This window comes from Felis catus, chromosome E2, assembly GCF_018350175.1.
Source record: "Felis catus isolate Fca126 chromosome E2, F.catus_Fca126_mat1.0, whole genome shotgun sequence".
Taxonomy (NCBI): domain Eukaryota; kingdom Metazoa; phylum Chordata; class Mammalia; order Carnivora; family Felidae; genus Felis; species Felis catus.
Genome location: NC_058382.1, coordinates 43,027,150 through 43,049,749, shown reverse-complemented (window position 1 = coordinate 43,049,749; position 22,600 = coordinate 43,027,150). Strand labels below are relative to the sequence as shown.

Genomic DNA, 22,600 nt, shown 5'->3' with positions numbered 1-22,600 from the left:
TAGGAAAGGCATTTTGCTTTTTTATTTTCTGTAAAACTCTGTAAATAAAATATAAAACCAAGGGATGTGGCAGGACACTGATTTGTGGCAAGTGTGCTGAGCCGAGGCTGGGAGGCACTTGACTTCAGGCACTGACTCTACCAACCCAAGGGCAACAGAAGAATATATTAGATTTTCATTGATAGGAATCTGTGGGGGAGAGGTGTCTGGAGCCAGCCCTCACCCTCCCTGCCAGTGCCTGGTGAGCCCTGAAAGTGAGAGGAAGGGGCACCGGAAGCCAGTGGGTAGGAAATTTAGAATGCTGTGCTGGCCATGCTGCCAGGCCCAAAGATGCGGGGCAGGGCGTCCAGTGATTCCTCCAGCCGTCGATGGGCAGACTGTCCCTCTTCCCCTGTAATGGGTAAGGATGGGGTTAGGAGCGATCTTAGCCCCATCTCGGCCCTCCCATCCGTGATTCCACTCACTCCTGCTCCCATCAGCCAAACTGTTGTGGAACTCTACTTGACCTGTATCTCCCATCCCCCAGCCTCACCACACTGTTGCAAGCTCTGTCGAGCGGCTTCCCTCACAGCTTCTGTGTCCGTTTGGCACAGGTACACCAGGGGCTCAATGCCCTCAGGAGCCTACCGGGGGAGGGAACACTGAGGTAGGCCCAGTGGAGCAGGTGGGAAAGGCCCACAGCCCAGGGCTGGGGGAACTGGGAGGGGCATGAAGTGCAGGGGTTGGCAGGCATTACCTTGATGCAGCCCAGGGCCAGGCAACCAGCCACTCTTGTCTGTACATCCTCATCCTCGAGTTGGTCCAGGAAGCACAGTAGGGCCTGGGTAAGGGTGGGAGGGCAGACTTAGCCAGACACTGGGAGCCTGGGACCCCAAGCCTTTTCCTCAAGAAGGGCCTGCCTGACTCTCACCCTTTCCCTAAAGACGGGGCCCAGTGACAGGCTCCGGAGCTGGGTGCTGACAGCAGCCATGACCTTGTTGTTGCCATGGACAAGCAGGGAGCTGAGGGCCCGAAGCCCATCCCTTTGCAGTCTCCCCTCAGGAGCCAACCTCAGGGCCTTCAGCACAACAGCTTGGTCATCTGAATTCAAATTCCGCACCAGTAACACTGAAAGAAGAAAGGAGAGTTGGGACAAGGTAGCAGGGCAAGGAACCTTGTGGGGTAGGGTCTTGTATACTCATGTTCTCATCCACACCCACAGAGTCAGGCCACTTTGTGATCAGGGCCTCTGGCTCACCCTCCTCGGCGGTCTCAGTCACATAGGCCTCCATAGAGGGGCTGTCCAAGGCTTCGACATAACTCCAGAACTGGAAGATGGTGAACTGCTCTCCAGGGCCTGTCTGGGGCCTCCTGGGCAGCTTCTGCCCCAGGGCATCCTCCAGGAACTTGACACACACTGTGGGAGGCAGTGCTGCAAGCCTCAGGGTTTGGGTGGAGCCAGGCCCTTAGAGGGAAGAGTGCTCCCATCCCAGGTTCAGGTCCAGGGGCCCCCCATCCAAACCCTACCCCTCTGGGTCCTTCCATGCAAAGAAACAAGCCTTCATTATTTCCTCCCACTGCTCAGCTCAGCAGGTCTGTGTAGGCTGACCTGGCTTTTCCTGAGATCCCATCACTAGGGATCCAACAAAGGAGTAAGAGGGGGCAGGTAGGCAGCCCACTCACCAGCCTCAGCTAGGCCTGGCTGGCGCAGGGAGAGACGGGCACTGTATTGATTGCAGAAGGTGAGGAGCACTCTCTCTACGGGGCAGATGAAGGGGCTGAGTCCCTCTGTGCACTGGTCCCAGAAGGTGAGGAAGCTGGGCCGAGAGGCTGAGAACTGCACCACTACGAGGAGGTGCAGACAACCATCAGCAACAGAGCAGGCAGGTGGGCAGACAGGCGTGCAGATGGGGCTAGGTAAGGGAGGAGCTTCAGGGCAGACAGAGCCCTTACCTTCCTGGGCAGAGGTGGCAGGGACGTCCCATCGTCTGCTAAGCTCACATACGGCCTCTAGCACTCTGGCTTCCCTCAGCAGCCGCTCCAGGGCCCATGCCTCCTGGCAGCGCAGGGGCCCAAATGTGCCCAGTTTCTGGAGAATAGGGATGGCCTCATCTCAGGATGAAGCTTGGGGAGAGTGGAGCCCAGGGACTACAGGTCCCAGCATGCATGGAGAGGATGGGGGAAGCCATGGGAGGTGTTCCACTCAGCAAGAGCCAAATGCTAGAGCCCTGGGGCAGTGGGGAGTGGAAGTCAGAGGAGACATGGAGGGTCAGTATTGAAGTACAGGGCTCCCTGGGGTAGGGGGTTACAAAAGGAGGGTGTGGAGAATACCACTAGCCTCACCAGCAGGAGGCGGCTGCAGTGGTACAGGTGCTGGACCAAGGCAGCGTCCAGAGCTGGACACTCCGTGCTGAGGGGGCGGGCACTGGGTAAGTCGAGGCTGTCCTCAGCCCCAGGCTCCAGGCTGTTTGGGGGCCTGAGAGAAAAAGGGGGTCAACCACCCCAGGAGCACACATCACCATGTGGTCAACAGTTTATTTTTATTAAGGTCTCCCCCCCCCCCCCCCCAGAATGGAAGAGCAGACGATACACAGACAACAGACAATGGGTAAGTGGGTAAGTTCACGGAGGACTTCCAGAAGGAGGAAGAGACTACGACCAGCAGGTGTTAGTGGGGGTCTCCAGGGTTCGTCTGTCTTTTCCCACCTCCAGCTACAACTTCTGGGACCACCAGGGCCGCCGGGGTTGGGATGGCTGGGAGTAGGGTTGCAGGTGGGATGGTCTATGTAATGTGGACTCCAAGGGGTTGCGGCCCAAAGGGTTCAGGGCACAGGGCCCTAACCTGGTCAGCAGCAGAGAGAGGACAGGCCAGGCATGACTCTTAACCAGGAATTGGCAAAGGCCACTCTAGGACAGAGAGCCAAGGGGCTGGGTTCTCGGGGAAAACCTGGGTTGAGACAGAGGGGGTTGGTGCTGGGGGACCCAGGGTGCATGGAGAGGCACCGAAAGGGCTTGTTCATAGGGTAGGTCCAAGGTGAGTCCAAGGGAAAGAGGAGGAGCTGGAGGATCACAAGCTGATGGGGACCAGCAGGAGAGGCAGGCATTGCCCGGACCAGAAGTAGGGAGGTCAGAAGCACTGGGGATACAGATGGGGTTGGAAACAGGCATCAGGGACACATGAGGACTACATGGGGTGAGGGGTGGGGGTGTCAAACACAGATGCACCTGCTGGCAAGTGTATCCCCTCCTGCCACCTCCAGTCTTGCCACTCTCCTTGTGTGCTCTACGTGGCTCCACCTCACCTGTTCCCCTTTCTGGCCTTTCCCCTTCACTTGGCACTCCCCTCACCTCTTCCCCCTCACCTGTCTCCAGGACTATTGATGTCTTCATCTTCATCCTCATTGAGGAAGCTGAAGCTCTCCAGGGCATGCTCCACAGTGATACTAAGGCTGGAGGCCCGGCTGCGAGTGAGGCCTTGTTTCTGCTGGGGTTGGGAAGGGAGTCAGTGCTACTGCCCACTGCCTTGCTGCCCTCCCTGCTGCAGCCCACCTGGCCCTCCTTACCATGAGCAGACTCTCCAGCCGGGTCACCTCCTGCTCTAGGCCCTGCAGCTCAGGGAACTGGCCACGATAGTCATCCAGGGCAGCCATTAGGGCCCCTAGTGCCTCTTCCAGCCTCCTATCCCCAGCCCCTCCAGCTGCTCCTGGAACTGGGGCCTGAGTGGCCACAGCCAGGCTAAGGTCTAAATGCTGGGCCACAGGGGCTACGGGTGAGAGAGGGGGACTTGGACTCTGAAGGTCCGGTTCTGGGGAATCTGGGGATGGACTTGTGAGGGGTTCGCAACTGGAACAGGCAGGACTTGGGTAGGAGGTACTGGGGGCTACGGGGTCTGCCTGAGTGCAAGGAGTGGAAAATGGGTAGCTACAGGACTGGGTGTTGGTGCCTGGGAGGGTAGGGTCTGCCTTTGCAGAGGAGCTGGGAAGCATGGCATGGTCTAGAAAAGTGGAAGAGCTTACAGTTATGAGGGTGGGACTTGTGACAGGATGGGTGGGGCTCCTAGTGGTCTGGACTGGGTCCTTAGCCTTGGGGGTAGGACTTGTAGTGGTGTGAGTTGACATCCTGGCTTTGTGAGCAGGGCTTGTACTTGCATGGGTGGGGCTTGTAGTGGCATGGGTGGGGCTTATAGTGGTATGGGTGGGGCTTGCAGTAGTGTGAGAGGGGCTTATAGTGGTTTGGGTGAGGCTTGCAGTGGTATGGGTAGGGCTTGTTGTAGTGTGGATGGGGCTTGTGGTGGTCTGGACTGGGCCTGTAGTATTGGGGGTAGGACCTTCAGTAGTGAGGGTGCAAAGCATTGGCTTGTGGGTGGGACTTGTGGTGGTCTGGACTGGGGCTGTGGCACTGGGAGTAGGGCTTGTAGTGGTGAGGGTAGAGACCATGGGCTTGTGGGTAGAAGCTGTGGTAGTATGAGTGAGGCTTGGAGCACTTTGGGTAAGGCTGATGTCATTATAGGTAGATCCTCTGATGGTGTGGGTAGGGCCTGGCAGTTCAGAAGAGCTAGAGTCTGTGATCTTGTGAACCAAATCTAGGTGTGCAGACAAAGCAGGGTCTGTAGATATGTGGGTGGGGCCTGTTGTACTGAGGGTAAGGCTTGTGGCAGAATGGCAAGGGTCCACAGCAGGAGGGACAGGACCAGGTTGCTCCCCATGGGTGGGATCTAGGTGTGCAGGCAGGCTAGGTCCCTGAGCTAAGCATTCTAGGCCCAGAGCCTCCACAGAAGCCTCAGCCAAGGCAGCATCCACACTGGCTTCACTGATGTGGCTCAGAGTCCGGCTATAGGGGGCATGGCCATTGGCCAGGGCTGGGGCCATGTTCCCCTCTTCATCCACAGGTGCAGAGGTGGGGGTCTCAGGCCTACGGAAGGCGACTTGAATGGGCAGAGGTTCAGGTTGCTGCACCAGAGGCCTGGGAGCTGAAGAGTGGCGGGCAATGCCTGAAAGCTGGGGGCTGGATGAGTCGTCTGAAGATTCGGATGACAAGGACCATGCCGTCCCATTTTCCAGCTCCTCCTGCCGCCTCAGCATATTCTGGGAGAGAGGAAAGGGCGCTTCAGGACCACCCCAGGGAGCCCCTGGAGGATGGTGGGGCCTAAGCCTGGCCTGTGACTCACATAAAAGGCCTGTTCCCGAAGTGAGGGCGTGTCTGGTGGGCTCTGGCTATAGGTGGAGAAGCGCTTGGTGACTGTGGAGGCCTTGTTGACAGTGGAAGCAGTTGAGGGCTGGTCATCCTTGTCGAAAGGGCTGGGGAGGTAAGAGGCTTTTAGCAGGTGCCACAGGCCCCTTGGTCCTGTCCCCAAGCCACTCAACAACACCAACCTCCATGTGACTTCCAGGCTGAGCTTGATGGTGCCGAGGTCATTGATGTCCACAGCCACAACTTGGGGCAGGGCAGCAAACAGGTCCTTGGTCTCGCAGGAGACACTGCCTACAACCACATGGTTGGCCAGACCCTTCAGTTCTGTCACCTGTAGCCAAGAATGCATCATAAGCTCATAAGGGTATAGGGATCATGAGGTTGTGGGAGACCAGAGGTCTGAATATGCATAGACGTTATGTGACAGTCACAGGGTCATAGGGCTATGACAAGGTTGCAGGGATTGGAATTCTCTGAGTGATGAGGCCATGGAGGATTGAAGCATCCTGGGAGCATGTGGATTACAGAGGTCTAAGGTCACTGTGGCCATGGGGGTCACAGTCTCATGAGGGTTTAGGGAGTCAAATATTTACAAGATTAAAAGATCATAAGAAAATCACAGAGTTATGAAGGACATGGGGATTACATATTCACCGAGCCATGAAGCCAGCTGGGAGTTACAGGGTAAGGATCTTAGGGTCATGAGGGGTTCACAAGTCAAGGAGTCACAGGATCATTTGACCTGTGGTCCTGGGCAGACGCATCACCTTGATAGACAGGAATTCCGTGAGCAGAGGAAGAAAGACGGTTTCCTCGCTGTCCCACACCTGCTTTCCGCTACCCTCAATCCGGCCCCGTAGTTTCCAGCGTTGACGCCCATATTTCATGCAGATCTAGGTGAACAGGCAAGATGAGGCAGCCCCTGGTGTTGTGACCCTCTCATTCCAGCCCTTCCTTGCCGTTCTCATACCTCATACTGATCCCCCACACACAGCCTGGCGAAGCCAGCCAGCCCTAGGAGTAGAGGAGGAGATGAGCCATGATGAGGGGTCTCAGGCACACAATCCCCTCTCCCTAGCACCAGTCTGTCCCCATCACTTAGTACCTTTCATCCGGAGATGGAACTCGCCCAGCTGTGCTTCCAGCTCACTCTCCAGCAGACACATGCTCTGGGAGGGGTGGGCAGGGACAAGAGCGGATCAAGAACCAGTCCTCTCTCACCAGCTCTGCTATACCCTGTGCCTCTGCCTTCTGGACACCCATCCCTCACCTCTGTGTACTCGCGATGCCCTCGAGTGGCTTCGGCCAGGCTGTCCCGGGCCTCTCGGCTCCCTGGAGACCCAGTGCTGTAGGCACGGATCATGTTGTAGGCGCCATCCCGGAGACGCCGCTGGACACAGTATGCTTCATATAGCTCATCAATCTGGGCAGGTGAGTGGGGTGATATTGGGGGAATTGAAACTCACTACTGGGGTTGCTCACCCAGGACCTAGCATCCCCCTATCTCCCACCCGCCTTGTGTGCACACTGCACACATGTGCATGCTGCACATATACCTTGCTGGCATGGAACTCCAACCGTCGCAGGAAGCGTTCAATGGACTTGACTTGCTGAGGGAGAGGTATGTCAGGAGGGGCCGGAGGCCCCAAGCCCTTACCCTCCCCAATGAGCCAAACTCTTCCATCACCATTCCCTACACACTTACCTTGTCCAAGTCATACAGAAAGCCCTGCAGGGGAAGATGAGAGGGGACACTTAGGAGGCATGGGAAGTATTCCAGCAGGGGCACATGTCTACCCAGGCCCATCTAACTCCTCTTTCACAGCCTTCCTCCCCCTCATACCTCAGGCCACAGCCACTCCAGTCAAAGTACGGACTGACCCATCTTCCCTCATGCCTGGCCTTAGGTGCATGTTAGTGACATAGGGTCTGGTCCTCAAGACCCCTCCCATACGCATCCCCCCATCTCTTTCCCTGGGATCCCTTCCCTGGGATCCCTTTCCTGCAACTCCTAGGAAGAGGTTCCCTCTACCAGGGAACTCCTATTCTTCAAGACCCAGCAGAAGCGTTTCCTGCTCTGGGAAGCCCTGACCTGTTTCCAGAGAAGAACCATGACTCTCTATCAGAGTTACTACAATATAGTTTCCTGTCATCATGTCTGTGGGGGTCTGACCTGCCCCACTGAAAGCTCCAATGGGCAGATACTGGGTCCCAGACAGAAAGCGTACAAAACCTGGGGAAAGTGGGGCTAGAAACCTGCCCAGCCTTTCCTGATATCCCGTATTCTAGTCACAACTGGGCTAAATCCAGGGCATCCTTGTCAACCCTTTACTTACCAGCCGGGAATTCCTCTTGGACTCCCTAATCTGTCCCTGGAGTTTCTCCTGTTCTTGCTGGTGCACTTCCAAATAGGCCCTGGGGAAAGGAGTGACTACAAGAATTAGCTTACCTTTCCAGCCTCCAGCTGCCCGGGGTACAAGCAAGCAGTGGAAAGAAGATAGGAGACTGGGGAAGGTTCCTACTAGCAGGAAGGGGATGAGGGCTTAGGGAGGAGTCCTGGGATAAGGCATTGGGAGGCGTTCCTTACGTCAGGCCCTGCTTGAGCGCAGTGTACACCAGGTCCAGCCGCTCAGGCTGTGGGACCTTAGGGGCTGGGTGCGCCACGGAAAACATCCTGGACACTCGGGAGAGCGCTGGGGGCTTCCGTGGGGGCCCCGGGGGACTGAAGGCCGGGAAGCTCCTAGAGAAGAGGCCACACTCAGAAAGGTACGAGAAGGATCCCCAATCCCTCACTGCACACCCAGCTCCAGCCCCGTCACACTCGCTTGACCCCATTAGCCCCGCTCTGCTGCGTACCTGGGGCCCCGCTCCTGGCTGCCGAGGACGCCTGCGAAGGACTGGCTCCTATTGACCCGGGCGCTGAGCAGGCGGCGCTGCGGCCGCACCGACAGGGACATCATGGAATGAGTCCGCGCGGGGCTCCCTGGGGGGTGGCGAGGGCGGGTGTCCAGCGCCAGTCAGGCTTTTGAAGCCCCCTCCGGAGGCCCAGCCTCTGTATCTTAGTCCAGCCGGATACCGCCTGACGCCGGGAGTCCGACAACCCTGCCGGCCCCAGCACTAATGACAGGGCGGCCGGGCGACTCGGCCTCGGACTCAGCGTGGCCTGGGCTCGGCCCCCACTTCCTGCAGAGGTGCAGGCTCCGCCTGTCTCGGGGCAGGAAGGGGGGTCGCGCGGGGACCCCCCTCCCCCGCCCCTGGCTGGGAAGGGGCAGGAAAGGGGCGGGGCGCATGAAGAATGTGCGGAAGCGCTTGTTTACCCGGGGGCGGGGCGGGCTCCCCAGCCCTGCCCCTGACCTCACCCCCTATCCCCGCAACAGTGACCAGGAGCTCCCGCGCTCCAACCCCGCGAGGCTGCGGGAGGTCACCTGGCGAGGTGAACGCTCTGAGCCCAGCGGAGCTGCCCAACAGGCCCGGCAGGCCCGGGGTTGGCTCCCGCGACCCTCCCGCCCCGTGTAAACTGCTTCCCTCCAGCCCCCACCGGGGATGCCAGAGCCCAGGAGCCTGGGGATTCCCAGAGTCGGGGGCAGCGCCAAGAAGTGCCCTGCCTCCTCCACTTTCCTGCGGCTCAGGCCTGGAAACTTAGTCATAGATGGACTCCTTCGCCCGCGCCCTTAGCGGGAAGGGATCCTCCGCAGACCCCCACCCAGATCCGGCGAAACACGTGCCCCTGTCCCCCAGAGTCCAGCCCGCACCCCCTGGGGCCAGCCTCGCAGCCATCGCAGCCTCAGGCCGGGTCCTACCTCTCTTCTTGGCACTCATGGTAGATCCAGGACAGCTCCCCACCCCCTGCGTTTGCCCTCCCACCCCTACGTCCCCACAGGCCCAGGGCCACTAGGTGCTGGTCGAGCTGGGCTCCGCGCTTGCTCCCAGCGACTCTGGCTCGGGCTTCAGCTCCTCCCGGCGCCGCCCCCCGCCCAGTTCCTGCCGCCTGACTCAGCCCGCCGGGATGGGCGGGACCGGCTGGACCACGGGGGGGGGGGGGGGGGGGGGGGGGGGGGGCACCACTCAGACTGAGCGGCCTCTGGGAGGGGTATTGGGGGCTCCCTTGGGGAGGAGACTGAAGTGGGTCTTCTCAGGTGGGGTTCGGAGTTTGGGTAAAGGGAATTGAGCCCGGCGGTGAATAAGGAGGGATAAACAGAATGAAGACCCTGAGTGGAGGCTGGATTGGATGCAGTTAGAATAAGGGGCTCGTAGAGTGGCTGTTGAGGGGTATTAGAGGGCTGAGCACACACAAGGCTGGGAGTTGGGGTTCTGAGTATGCAGACTGGAAAGTGGGGCTGAGGGAGTAGAAGGAAGGACTGTGGGTGCCGAGTGGATGGCCTGTGCCAATAGAGGGCAGACTCAGGCACTGAGCATGAGGGGTCTGGGAAGCTGGGAAGAGAAAGAGGCTAAAAGTGTGGGACTGGACCAACCTCATATTATGTGTTGCTGCCCCAAGGAGGAAGCAGAGAAGGAAATGGGTTCAGAGTCCCATAGCCCATGGACTACCCCATCCACAGAGGAGGTGCTTATTCTAGGCACATCCTCCCCACCCTCAGGCCCTAGAGAAGAGGATCAGGTCCCAATGCCCAGCCAGGGCTACCTCTCTGGTAGAAGCTGCATCCTACGGTGAGGCCCCCATCCTTCTGGCCACCGGCTCACACGGCTGAATCCCCTTGGTGTTGGCCCTTTCCCACCCTGAGTATTTTTTCCTTGAGTTTCCTTCATCCACCTCCAGCCTGAATAGAGGCTATCATGCCCAAACTCCAGTGGGCATTGGAAGGGCTGGGTGCTCCCTCAACCCATAAATACTCCTGCTCCTTGTCGTTCAGTTCTGCTTATTTTCTCCCCAAGAGGCTGGAGTGGGCCCAGGGGTCAGCATTTCCAACAAGCCCACCACCCCCCTATAGAATCAGATGCAAGATACCCAAGGACCCCAGTTTGAAATGTGCTATCCTCCTCTCTCTCCTTGAAGACCAGGTGCTCTGCACCCTACACTAGCAACTATGTATTCCTGTGGATTGCACGCCCCACACTGACCTTTCTGCTCCCGTCCCAGTCTGCATGCCCCACACTGACCTCCCCCCCACCCACCGGCTCTGGAGTGCCCCTTTCCTAAATTGCAACCACAATGATGCCAACCTTAAGGCTCTCTGCATCACCCCCACCTACACTGTCTTCTACCTGAGACCTCTTGAAACCTCAGCTCATTTATTCAACTATTCACTGAGTGGCAACTCTGCCAAACATGTGCCAGTCACTGGAGATACAGCCCGGAATTTCACAGACACCATCCTGCACAGAGCTCACAATTGGCCTCTGCTTCCTTTCTCTCTGCCAGCTCCCTCCCACCTTCTCTTCCCTGCACATCCTTCTCTCCCCTGCACATCCGTCTCTCTCCTGCACATCCTTCTCCCCAGCCTAGATCCACAGGCACCACACTCCATAGCTCACCTGCTGCTAATATGCCTAGCACTCTGTGCTTCTCTCCTACCGGGCAGAAAACAACCCTGGGCGACCCAATGCCCTGCCTTCTCTACACCTGCACACAATGGCAGGAGCCGCCAGAGGTCTTTGCACAGCAGCTGAGCTGGAACCACAGAGAAATTCTCTCAACCTCAGCCAGGTTCTCATTTCCCACCCAGGAAATCCTCACGTGTGGCCCTACTCATCTTTCTTCCTTCTCATAGACAATGAGTGTTTCAGACTTCCTCCGCAAGCCTTAAACGAATTCAAGTCACTCGCCCGTAAAAAACTAAAACAACCCTGGAAACTACCCAAATGCCCATCAGTAGATAATGGAATGCTATACAGCAAAAAGAACGAACAGTATACATCTGCATACAAAAATATGGATGAACCCTACAGACATAAAGAAGAAGCAATACCACAAGAGAGGACCTATGTATGGTTCCTTTGATATGAAGTTCAAAAACAGGCAAAACTCATCTATGGTGATAGACGTCAGAATACTAGTTACCCTTTGGGAGTAGTTACTGGAAGGGGACACAAGAGGGTTTCCAGGGGGCTGGTAATGTTCCATATTTCCTCATCTGGGTTCTATTTCCTGGTCCTAGATGGGTGTATGTTCTCTTGTGAAAATGGATTGAGCTGTACACTTTGGATGCTCACCCTCTCTGTAGATATTTTTAATATAAAGTTGGCTTTAATAACTCCAACAAGAGGGGCGCCTGGGTGGCTCAGTCGGTTAAGCGTCCCACTTCGGCTCAGGTCATGATCTCGCAGTTTGTGAGTTGGAGCGCCGCGTCAGGCTCTGTGCTGACAGCTTGCTCAGAGCCTGGAGCCTGCTTCAGATTCTGTCTCCCTTTCTCTCTGCCCCTCCCCCGCTCACACTCTGTCTCTGTCTCTCTCAAACATAAATACGCATTAAAAAAAAAAAATTAAGGGGCGCCTGGGTGGCACAGTCGGTTAAGCGTCCGACTTCAGCCAGGTCACTATCTCGCGGTCCGTGAGTTCGAGCCCCGCGTCAGGCTCTGGGCTGAGGGCTCGGAGCCTGGAGCCTGTTTCCGATTCTGTGTCTCCCTCTCTCTCTGCCCCTCCCCCGTTCATGCTCTGTCTCTCTCTGTCCCAAAAATAAATAAAAAACGTTGAAAAAAAATTTTTTTTTAAAATTTAAAAAAAAAACGCCAACAAGAAATTATTCCTCTGTGGACCCCATTTCTCTTCCCAGTGACCCCATCCATCGCTCCATTTGGCCCTTTCATAATCAAATTTCTCGAAGAGACAGATGTCTACCTTGATTTCCTCTCCACAACTACGCAGTCCTCTACCACCCTGGGCTACCTTCCACACCCACCACTCCCCTGACTGGTCTGGACAAGGTCACCAGTGACCTCCCTGTTGCTGAATCCAGTGTCCAAGGTTTAGTCCTTCTCGTGCTTGATCTCAGTAAAGCTTTTCACTTTGTGGCTCTCTTTCTCTTCTTTGAGCCCTTTCTTTCCTTGAATTTCAAGAGGCAACAACATGCTCCCGGTTTTCCACCTATCTCTCTGGCTGTACATCCTACTTTCCCACAGAAGATCTCATCTTTCTCATCATCCTGGAATTGGCCTCATCCTCCTCACTCTTGGGCTGGGTACATCTCCCACACCTCAATGCCCTCGAAATGTTGCCAGCTTCCTTATCTCTTCCTCACCCAAACGGCTCTTCTGAGCACCAGGCCTGTATATCCAACTGCCTGCTTGTTGCCTCCCCAGAAGCTAAGCAACAATGCAGAGTGGGCTATTAGGGGTGTGCTGAATTTGAAGTCCTCAAGCTGGATTCACCAATTTCCTTCTCAAACTTGACTCTTCCCAGTCGACCTCTCTCCACTCAGCCACACACTCTGGAATCTGTCCCCTCACCTCCATCCCCATAGCTAGAAATTGGGTCCAAACAGTCACCAACTCTCAGCTAGAACCCTAGTGGAGCTTCCCAATCAGCTCCCTGTCTCCACTGTAATCCACAATGATCTATTATTTTGGTTTGTTTGTTTGTTTGTTTATGGGTATCCAGCATTATTTTACATGATTGCCTACTTTTTTTTTTTTTTTTTTTTTTTTGTAAGTAAGCAAGAGTCTCATGCTCTACCGACTGAGCCAGTCTGGTGCACACCCCCCTCCCATTCTTTATTCAATAACAACATTGCTCTTCTTAAAATTCCAGTCATCTGACAATGCCAAAAACTGTGATTTGTCAAGTGCTTTCTATAGACCAAGCACTGTGCTTAATTAACAAACATCATCTCATTTAATTCTGGTAACAACCTTATGGGGTCAATCCTATTAGCCCCATCTCACAGATGAGAAACATGAGGCTAACTAGCTCTGTGACCTTGGGCAAGGCATTTCTTAACCTTTTTGGGCTTCAGATACCCCTCTGTTAAATAAACCTAACAACAACAACAACAACAACAACAACTGCCTCACAGGGCTGCTGGGAAGATGAAATGAGATACTTCTCTTTCTAGGCACTTGTAGGGAGCATCTGGGCAAGTGAAAATTGTATGTGGGGTAGGGAAGTTCGGGTGGACACACTGCCACATTGTAAACACAAAACAAATATTAACTGTTGTTGTTAACAATTATTAATGTGCCCAAGATTACACAGCTGGTAAGTGGTAGAGTCAGGATTCAAATCCAGGCAGTCCAACCACAGGACTCTTAAGTGCTAACATCCCTCTCTTTTGCCTCTTGCAAAACATCCATGGGTGACCCCCTATTCCAGGGATAAAGTCTAGGCTCTCTGACATAACCCCAAATAACCTTCAGGCTCTGTCCCTTCCCTCATATACCTTCTACCACTGATCTACTCAGTCCCCTTCTTCTCTCTTGGTCTTTCTGTTCCAGTTACTGTGACCCTTTCTCTTTTTTCTAAAATTTTCTTTTTATTACTATAGTTAATTTTTTAAATATTTACTTATTTTTGAGAGAGAGAGAGAGCACATGAGCAGGGGAGGGACAGAGAGAGAGGGAGAGAGAGAATCCCAAGCAGGCTCCACACTGTCAGCAGGCAGCGTGACAAGGAGCTCGAACCCACGAACCATGAGATCATGACCTGAGCTCAGACGCTCAACAAACTGAGCCACCCAGGTGCCCCTGATCCTCTCTCGATACCTACAAGGCTCTTCAGCCTTTCAGCAGCAGCCTCCATTGCTCCTATACCCTCTTCCCATACTGTCAGCCTTACCAATTCCCTCTCCTTTTTCAAGTTTTACCCTACGGGTTCTTCCTCCTCCTACCCTGGGTTGGTTCCTCCTTTTTAGGCGCCTCATAGCTTCCTTCCTCTGATCCTGGAGGCCACATAGTTCAGTTGTCAGTTCTCCTTTAGCATCTGTCTTCCAACCAGACTGTGAACTCTGGGAGCAGGGGCCTGTTTGCTGGGTTCACTGCTGTGCCCTCTGGGCCCCGCACCAGAGAGATGAGGGAGGGGGCTGCGTATGAGTTTGGAGCTGAGTGAACTGGGCTGCCGGGACACAGGAAGAGCAGATCCTGGGCTGTTGGAGGGGTAGATTTCAAGTCTGTGCCCACCCTAACTCCCCTACTCCATTTACAATTTTCTTTGTCCTTCCCCCACTTTATGTTTATATCACCAAGTAGAGTTCTGCTCCCTGAGCATAGGGTAGGGTGAGGACCCCTGGGGTTTTGGGACTGAGTGGGTAGACTAGACTCAGAGTAGGCTAACTGTCCCAACACTTTTCTTTCTCTCTCTCACTAGGGCTCTGCTGCTACCAACTCCCTAGTCCCACCAATGTGTAATTGTTGGTCCACACTCTTGCCAAAATGACCATCAGAATATCCATCTGAGTGACCATTTCAGGGGGGTGGAGGCAGGGTCTTCCCTGCTGCAGGGGAGAAAAGAAAAATTGCTGAGCTCCTCTGAGCTAAGTAGAGGGCCCACCTTAACTGGTGGGGGGAAGCTGGCCTCATATCAGCCCTGAAGCCTGTTCTGGACGTGGGAAAGATCTCAGGTCCCAAAGATTATGGGGCCAGCAGCACAGCCAGCGTCAGGCAGCAAGGAATGGAACCCTGACTGCCTGCATGGCCCCAGATTCCTTCGCCCCCAAAACCCTCTACATGCCAAAAGTGGTGCACTTGTGTGGGACAGGAGGTCCCACCACCTGCACTGCCCAGCTCAGTGGTAGGCCAGGAGGGTCCGCAGCCTAGCCAGGAGTCCCCGATCTAGCCCCGCCCAGGAGCAGGGCTGCCCCAGACAGAGGTAAACAGACACTAAAAATAGCCCGGGCAAGGGGAGGCTGCAAGGAGAATGGGGTCCCTACTGAACCTGTCCCTGTCTCCATAGCGACTGCCACCAAACCCGGCTGCTGACGTCATGCCGCAGCTGCCGGAGCCGGAGGGAGGGGTGTGCGCGCGGCCTGGGACCCCCCACCCCGGAACCAAGCAGAGACTCCCGGTGGCTTCACTTCCTGCCGGCCCCCTCCCTGGTCAGCTGGTCACATTCCCTGGCTGGAGGCTGGCTGGCGGCGTGCTGGAAGCTGAGTGGCTTCCCCTGGGCCGGGCCTGGAAGGGTCGGGAGTCTCGAGCCTAGCTGCAGTGAGAGGCAGGGGTTGACTGAGCCGCGCCCTCTTCACCTGCCTTTCCACCCAGGGTGGACCCAGCCTGGCCCCCTGCATGCTCTCCTCACCCCCACTCAAATCCAGGCCTCTATCTCTGTTGCCTCACAGGACCCAGAACGGGTGGGTGGAAGTGGAAGCTAAGCCAAGCCTCCTTGTCCCACTGGAGTATTTTGTACTTCACTTTCTAATTATTTTCCACACCCCTTCCGTGCCACAAAGGTGGTAGTGCAATGGCAAGATTTGAGGTCTGGGTCTAGTTCCCATTTCTCCCTAAACCAGCTGTGTGACCTTGAGAATACTACTTAACCTCTCTGGGCCTCTTTTTCAGCCTCTGCCAGATTGTCATAACCCTCCTCAGAAAGCTGTGCTGGTGCTGAATGCTGCAGGCCCGGGGTGAGGTCCCACAGATGGTGACAGGAGAAACTTTATTGTTATGTTTGTTATATTTAGACTGCACACAGTAGGTGCTCCGCCAGCCAGTCTGGACCTGAATTAGGATCAATCCAGTAGAACTGGCTGGACTGAGGCCTCAACAGGGAGAGGAGGACAGGGGGTGCTGAGGGCAGACAGCCAGATTCCTAGCCTTGGTGGGCAGCTCCTTCCCCCAAACAGTTCTTCAGGGTGCCCAAGCCTGGCTGCTTGCAGAGACCATGCATCAGCCTCCCATTCCCAGGGACTGGGTCTGTTCCCCCACCCGGCCAAGGCGATCAGCTTCAGCCGCTTGGGCAAAGAGCCCGGCCACAGGCCAGGATCGGCCACCTCGGGCCGAGCCCCAAATCCGCTTAGGCCGGCCGATGTGTCCAGGAAGATTAGCTCATCTCCGAGGCTAGCCTGCAACCCTCGTCGCCCCCTCTCCATTCCCAGCTCATCCATTCCCCTCCCCGCACCCCAGCGAGGACAGCGGGGGCTCCCGGAGAGCGCCCTTGCCAGCGCCCAGACAGGCGTCTTGGGCCCGCCCTCAGGCCCGGCCCACCCTAGAGCCCCGGGGCAAGGGCCGCCTGGGCCTTGCCTTGGGAGGGAAGAAGGCAGCGCGGCGCGCGTCAGGCCCAAAGGCGGCGGCTTTTGTGGGCGTCCTCCGCGCCCGGGGGGAGGGGAGGAACGATACCGCGCGGCCCGGGTCCGGGGGATGGGGCGACGTGGGACCGGGCCGCAGCCGGGGCAGCAGATCCGGGACCGATGCGGAGGCACCCGAACCGCCGCATCCGACCCCCGCCTGGCCCGCGGTCCCCCGAAACGGCGGTGACACTCACATGGCTGCGCGAACCTCGCGCTCTTCGTGCGCTCGTCCCTGCCCGGCCTGGTCGCGCCGCAGCTGCCGCTGTCCCAGCCGCCGGCGTCCGCCCCTCCCTCCGCCAGTCGCCCGCCGCCCAGTCACCCCGCTCCTCCCCCGCCCGCTGGGCCCCACCCACTGCGCTCGGGAGGCTCCGGGACCCAGGGAGGCGCCCACGGCTCGCTCCGCCCTCTCGGGTAACGGGGCAGGCCAGTGGCCCGCGGGGTCCACCAGCTTGCGGGGAGGCGGGGCCCTGGACGACGCTAGGGCGGTGGGAGTTCTTAGCGCTCGGGATTCGCGGGAATTGGGCAGCTGCTCGCAAAGCCAGTCCCATTCCTTCCCACGCAAATCCCAAAACAGGGTGCGCCGGAGAGCCCCGCTTGCCTATCCCCCTTCTCAGAATCTGTGGTCTCCAGAGATCTTTCAGGCCCTCCTATCTATGACCATCCCGGAGCAGCCACTGCTGGGTTAGGTTGGTTGGAGGAAAGAATCAGGGTCAGTTTCGGGGACGGGAACAAGGCGTCCTGAAGCCTAGCCATTAGATACCTGACCGCGCATTCACTACTCACTGGTTACTAGCTCTGGGGAGCCTCAGGCCTTGCTCACAGAGTGCGGGAGGGTCTGGGTACCTGGGCTTGGGGCACATGCTGGCCAAAGGGGGCCAGAGCCAGTCCTTCCCAATAGGGGACTGGAATACTGACTCTCCCCTTCAGTGGGTTGAGGTGGAGCTGAGAGCTCTGGGCCCGTACCGGAAGGGTTTCACCCCGTAGTCCTTTACCTTTAGAGGGAGCACAGACATACCCGGGAGCAGGTTGAGGGACTTTGAGAGGTTTTTTACTATCTGCACCCACAGGGTTGGTCTTAAAAACCCAGAATTAGTGGTAGGGGGTAGAGGCCCTCAGGGACACAGACGTCCCCTCCCTCACCAGCTCTTCCAAGAGACACACCTCATTCTCTCCCAGTTCTCCCACCTGCCGGCCCCTCCTCTTTGCCTTCCTTTACAGCACACCTTTCTCTACAGTCCTTGAACCTGGGGATTGCTTCCAGGGACTGGGTTCTCTTTATTTCCCCACCACACAACATCATCCAGTCCCAGGGCTTCAATCCATCCACTGCTGAGCGCCCCAAGCATTCCTCCCTACTCAGAGTCCTCTCCTATTCCAGAACCTCTGGTCAACCTGCCAGATCGCATGACCTTCCCCTGGGGGACTCTTCTTCCTTCATCCTCATATTTGCAAAGCACTGCCCTCCACTCAGGCTCCCACCTGAGCCAGAGACTCAACCTCTCCACAGCTCTCAAAACCGGCACCAGTTAGTCCCTGCCCAGCTACTCTGCAAGGCATCCTCTGACCGCCTTCTCTGAAGACTCTCTTGTTACTTTCTCTTTCCATGTCCTGTGGACTCCTACCTTCATGTCAGTCATCACCACCAGGCAGCATGTAGGCCCATGTGCCTAAACCTGCCTCACTATGGGTCTCTAAGTTCTGTGGGGGCAGGGATCATGGAAGTCCTCATTACCACTGTCCCTGGCTTGTAGTGGGAATTCAAGAAATATTTGTCAGATGAGCCAGTGAAGGAATGAGTAAATGCATGAACCATGACGTCCCCTCTCCTACTCCCACCTTCATTCAGCCTTCTAGTCCTATTGATCATCCTCCAAGATGTGTTTCAAATTCATTCCCTCCCCGCACCTCACCTCCCACTTCAAGTACTCTGTTTATTAATTAATTCAACAAACACCCACTGAGCACTGAGGGCTAGGAACTTGCTGGCTCCTGGGGTGGCGGTGAAATAGAACTGTGCCTGTGACACTGCTCAGAGCTTTGATGAGGCAGCACTGATTGTAGGGGCTCACCAGAGCACTGTCCAAAGAATTCTTTCTCATTCTAGAATTCTGTAATTCCACTTCCAGAAAATTTCCACTTTTTTTTTTCAGTTCTTTTCTTTTTTTAATGTTTATTTATGAGAGAGTGCAAACGGGGGAGAAGTAGAGAGAGGGGGACAGAGGATCCAAAGCAGGCTCTGTGTTGACAGCAGAGAGCCCGGTGTAGGGCTTGAACTCACAAACCATGAGATCATGATCTGAGTCGAAGACAGAGAGACACAACCAATGGAGCCACCAAGGTTCCCCATAAAAAATTCTTTGTTTTTAAGTAAACTCTACCTCCATCATGGGGCTCCAACTCACTACCCCAAGATCAAGAGTCACATGTTCTGGGTGCCTGGGTGACTCAGTCAGTTGAGTGACTTTGGCTCAGGTCATGATCTCATGGTTCGTGGGCTCGAGTCCTGCGTTGGGCTCTGTGCTGACAGCACGGAACCTGGATCCTGCTTCAGATTCTGGGTCTCCCTCTCTCTCTGCCCCTCCCTCACTCACTTTCTGTCTGCGTCTCTCTCAAAAATAAATAAACATTAAATTAATTTTTTTACGTTTATTTATTTCGAGAGAGAGAGAGAGGGAGAGAGAGAATCTCAAGCAGACTCTGCACTGTCAGCACAGAGCCCCATGGGGGGCTTGAACTCATGAACCGAGAGATCATGACCTGAGCCAAAACTGAGTCAGACACTTAACTGACTGAGCCACCCAGGTGCCCCTGAAATAAATAAACATAAAAAAAATTATTTTAAAGAGATGTATGCTCTACCAACTGAGCCAGCCAGGTGCCCCCAAAATTTCCACTTAAAAAAATTTTTTTAAATGTTTATCTTTGAGAGACAGACAGACAGACAGAGCATGAGTGGGGAAGGGTCAGAGAGCAAGAGAGACACAGAGTCTGAAACAGGCTCCAGGCTATGAGCAAGCTGTCAGCACAGAGCCCGACGGCGGGGCTTGAACTCACAAACTGTGAGATTATGACCTGAGCCAAAGTTGGACACTTAACTTACTGAGCCACCCAGGCACCCCCCAAAATTTCCACTTAAATTTTTTTTTTAATGTTTATTTTTGAGAGAGAGAGAGAGAGAGAGAGAGAGAGAGAGAGAGAGAGAGAGGGAGAGAGAGTGGGGGAGGGGCAGAGAGAGAGGGAGACACAGAATCTGAAGCAGGCTGCAAGTTCTGAGCTGTCAACACAGAGCCCAATGCAGGGCTTGAACCTACTTACCTTGAGATCATGACCTGAGCTGAAATCAAGAGTCAGACGCTTAACCGACTGAGCCACCCAGGCACCCTCAAAATTTCCACTTTTATTTAAAAAATTTTTTTTTAACATTTATTTACTTTTGAGACAGAGAGAGACAGAGCATGAACGGGGGTGGGTCAGAGAGAGGGAGACACAGAATTTGAAACAGGCTCCAGGCTCTGAGCTGTCAGCACAGGACACGGGGCTCGAACTCACGGACTGCGAGATCATGACCTGAGCCGAAGTCGGCCGCTTAACCGACTGAGCCACCCAGGCGCCCCAAAATTTCCACTTTTAATGGATAATTCCCTCATCCTTCGCAGCCACTCTGTTCTGTGTCTGGCAACGTCTCTACATGGTCACAGTTGGTATCTAGGCCTGGGCCACCATCTTTTCTGGGCTCCCTGCCTTCACCTTTATCCCTTATGGTTGTTCTCCACCTAACAGCTGGGGTGATCTTCTAAATCATAAATCAGGTCATTCTGGTTCACCATTGCCTTCAGGATAAGTCCACACTCTGTAGTGGAGCCTCTAAGACCCAGGAGGTCTGGACTAAGATGGCCTCACCCACTCCTCTCCCATGCATCCTGCCAGCCTTTGCTGCTCTGGTTCCACTACACCATCCTATCTGTGGCTCCCTGAGCGTGGTCCCCACTGTCTAGCCTTTCCCTCTTGTCTCAGCTTCCCTTCTACTTGGGATGCTCCTCCCCTTATCCACTTGGAAAAAGGTTCAAATGTCACCTCCTCCAAGAAACCTGTGTCCTCTGGCTTCCCACTCAACCCTTCTGAGCACCCATCACTGCCTGTTGTCCTTGTCTGTGACCAGGCTTGGATCCTCATCCTGTGACCACAAGGGCCAGGCATGGATGGGGCCGCAGTGAGCAGATGGGTCACCTTAGCCTTCAGCTGGCCCCTCCCCCTGCCTAGGTGCCTTGAAGAAGGTATAGTAGTTGATGGCTATGGGGTGCTGGAAGCCTCCCAGGCTTCTCCCCAACCACCATGAGCCAGGTGAGGAAGGACACAGCTGAAACCCATTTCACAGAAGAGCCACCTGAGGCTCAGGGAAGGCAGGGACTTTCCATGGTTCTGTGGTTAGGAAGGGGCAGAGTCGGAGCTACAACTCAGCTCACTGAATCCCAATCAGTTTGGCTCTGTGTCAGCCATGATTCCCTGAGGACATACTCTGCTTGGCACTGGGTTGGGAGCTCAGGCAGAGCACCAAACCATCACCATTTCTAACCATGAGCACCGTAAGTTCACATTCCTGAATGGATGGGCTCTGGCCTGAGAAAAGTCCCTCTAATAGCAGAGGGTGGTGAGAACCACAGTGGGCCCTAGGTCCTCACGTATGGTGTAGCTAGTTCCACTTTCAGAAGTAATGCAGTTCAAGTCCCCAAACCCAGAAAAATGTAGGCTTCCTTCACCCCAGCCCACAGCCTCTGTGGCTACAGCTCTCTGGTATGCAACTTCACTCCCCAGCCTTCTGTGAGGGGACAGAATAGAAGCCTGCCCTATGCTGTGCCTGTGGCCACATGCCTTGAACAGAATGTGCATCATTCATTCATTTGCCAGATATTCACCAAGCAGAACCTGCTATATGCTCAGCCCTTGAGGGACCAGAAGTAGGGGGACCAGAGGTAAGGCCATCCAGTTGGCGTTCATGGGGGCTCACTGTCAGTCTCTGTATCTCCTGTGTCACCAGTGAGAGAGAGAGAGAGAGAGAGAGAGAGAGAGAGAGAGAGAGAGACTCTGTGTGTGTGTGTGTGTGTGTGTGTGTGTGTGTGTGTGTGTGTGTGCATATGAGAGAGAATGTGAGTATATGCTAGTTAGGAAGGGCTTTGCAGGGAAGGGGCCCTTAGCATGGAAAATTGTCAGGGCTCCCTAAGCAGGTGGAGGGTAGATTTTTGGAGAAGTGTCTTGGGCAGAGAGCACAACAGAGTTCAAGGCACAGGAGGGAGGAGCTGTCCCCCCTGCTCTTGGGGAGCAAGTGGCTAGAGAATTATGTATGTGTTGGGATGGAGCCAGTCATTAGGGACCTTGGGGATTGTCTAAGGATGATGGATTTTACCCTTGGGTGATGAGAAGCCTGGGCTTTAACCTGCAGAATTTTGTGGTCCTATCTATGCTTTCTAAAACTCACTTAGGCAGTATATGGAGAGGGGAGGTAGAGGCAGCAATGAAGCGACTACCATTTTCCAGCCAAGGCATGGTGGCCTGCACCTAGGTGGGAACAATGGGGACAGAGAGAAGGAGACATTCAAGAGATGTTCAGGAGGCAGAATGCAGGGCTTGGTGACTGATAGGATGTGGTGTCTGGGGAGGGAGGCAGCCCAGATGATGCGGGGGCTTGGGGCCTGGGTGATGGGTGGATTGTAGTGTTTTTCAATGATGTGGGGAGGCCTAGAGGATCATGTAAGCGAGAGGGTGTTGTGGTCAGTTTGGGCAGGTGGAATCTGAGGGGTCTGGAGATCATTCATCCAAGAGGAGATATCCAGAAGGCAGCTGAACATGTGGGTAGAAGAAAAAGGGGTCTAGAGTAGAGACAGCTTTTGGAAGGGACAATGGTCAGTTGGCTCACTAAGAGGTCAAGTGAGAGAGGGCCCAAGGTGCCATACCTTGCTAGAACACTTCAGTGAATAGTGGGGGCAGATGACGACTCCAGAGGGAGGACATAGAGGCTCGTAGGTATGTCTGTATCTGCAACCAACCTCCACCTCCCTCCAGCCTCAGGTTGGACTCTACTTCCCCAATGCGTGTGTCAAAGGGCAAGGGCCAGGGATGCTGCTCCATGTTCGAGTGGCTTTACCACTCTCACCTTGTGGTTCCTGAAGCCACTTCTCTTTTCTGATGCTTTAACTGAACCCATTCATTCACCCATTAAAATTGCAATTTGGGGGCACCTGGATGGCTCGGTCTGTTATGTGTCTG

General features: G+C 55.3%; 1 protein-coding gene across 5 annotated transcripts; it reads right to left on the bottom strand.

The window, feature by feature from the left end:
- On the bottom strand, nucleotides 1-16,654 carry RIPOR1 (RHO family interacting cell polarization regulator 1). 5 transcript variants are annotated; one of them, XM_006941616.4, is made up of 22 exons: nucleotides 8,970-9,106; nucleotides 8,026-8,152; nucleotides 7,757-7,909; nucleotides 7,506-7,584; nucleotides 6,875-6,898; nucleotides 6,726-6,779; nucleotides 6,440-6,592; nucleotides 6,275-6,338; nucleotides 6,140-6,183; nucleotides 5,937-6,062; nucleotides 5,352-5,500; nucleotides 5,147-5,276; nucleotides 3,543-5,063; nucleotides 3,342-3,463; nucleotides 2,323-2,455; nucleotides 1,933-2,068; nucleotides 1,663-1,824; nucleotides 1,238-1,396; nucleotides 911-1,107; nucleotides 737-820; nucleotides 533-623; nucleotides 139-391 (listed from the first exon to the last, which is right to left on the bottom strand). In XM_006941616.4, the coding sequence occupies exons 1-22, from the start codon at nucleotides 8,986-8,988 to the stop codon at nucleotides 294-296; spliced, it is 3,825 nt and encodes a 1,274-aa protein (XP_006941678.1). In that variant the 5' UTR covers nucleotides 8,989-9,106; the 3' UTR covers nucleotides 139-293. The 5 variants fall into 5 exon arrangements, with proteins under 5 accessions (XP_023101107.1, XP_019675460.2, XP_019675461.1 ...); XM_023245339.2 differs by lacking the exons at nucleotides 533-623; nucleotides 8,970-9,106 and adding an exon at nucleotides 16,534-16,654 and having other exon boundaries at nucleotides 1-391; XM_019819901.3 differs by lacking the exon at nucleotides 533-623 and having other exon boundaries at nucleotides 1-391; nucleotides 3,342-3,460; nucleotides 8,970-9,108.
- Between the last annotated feature and the right edge of the window lie 5,946 nt (nucleotides 16,655-22,600).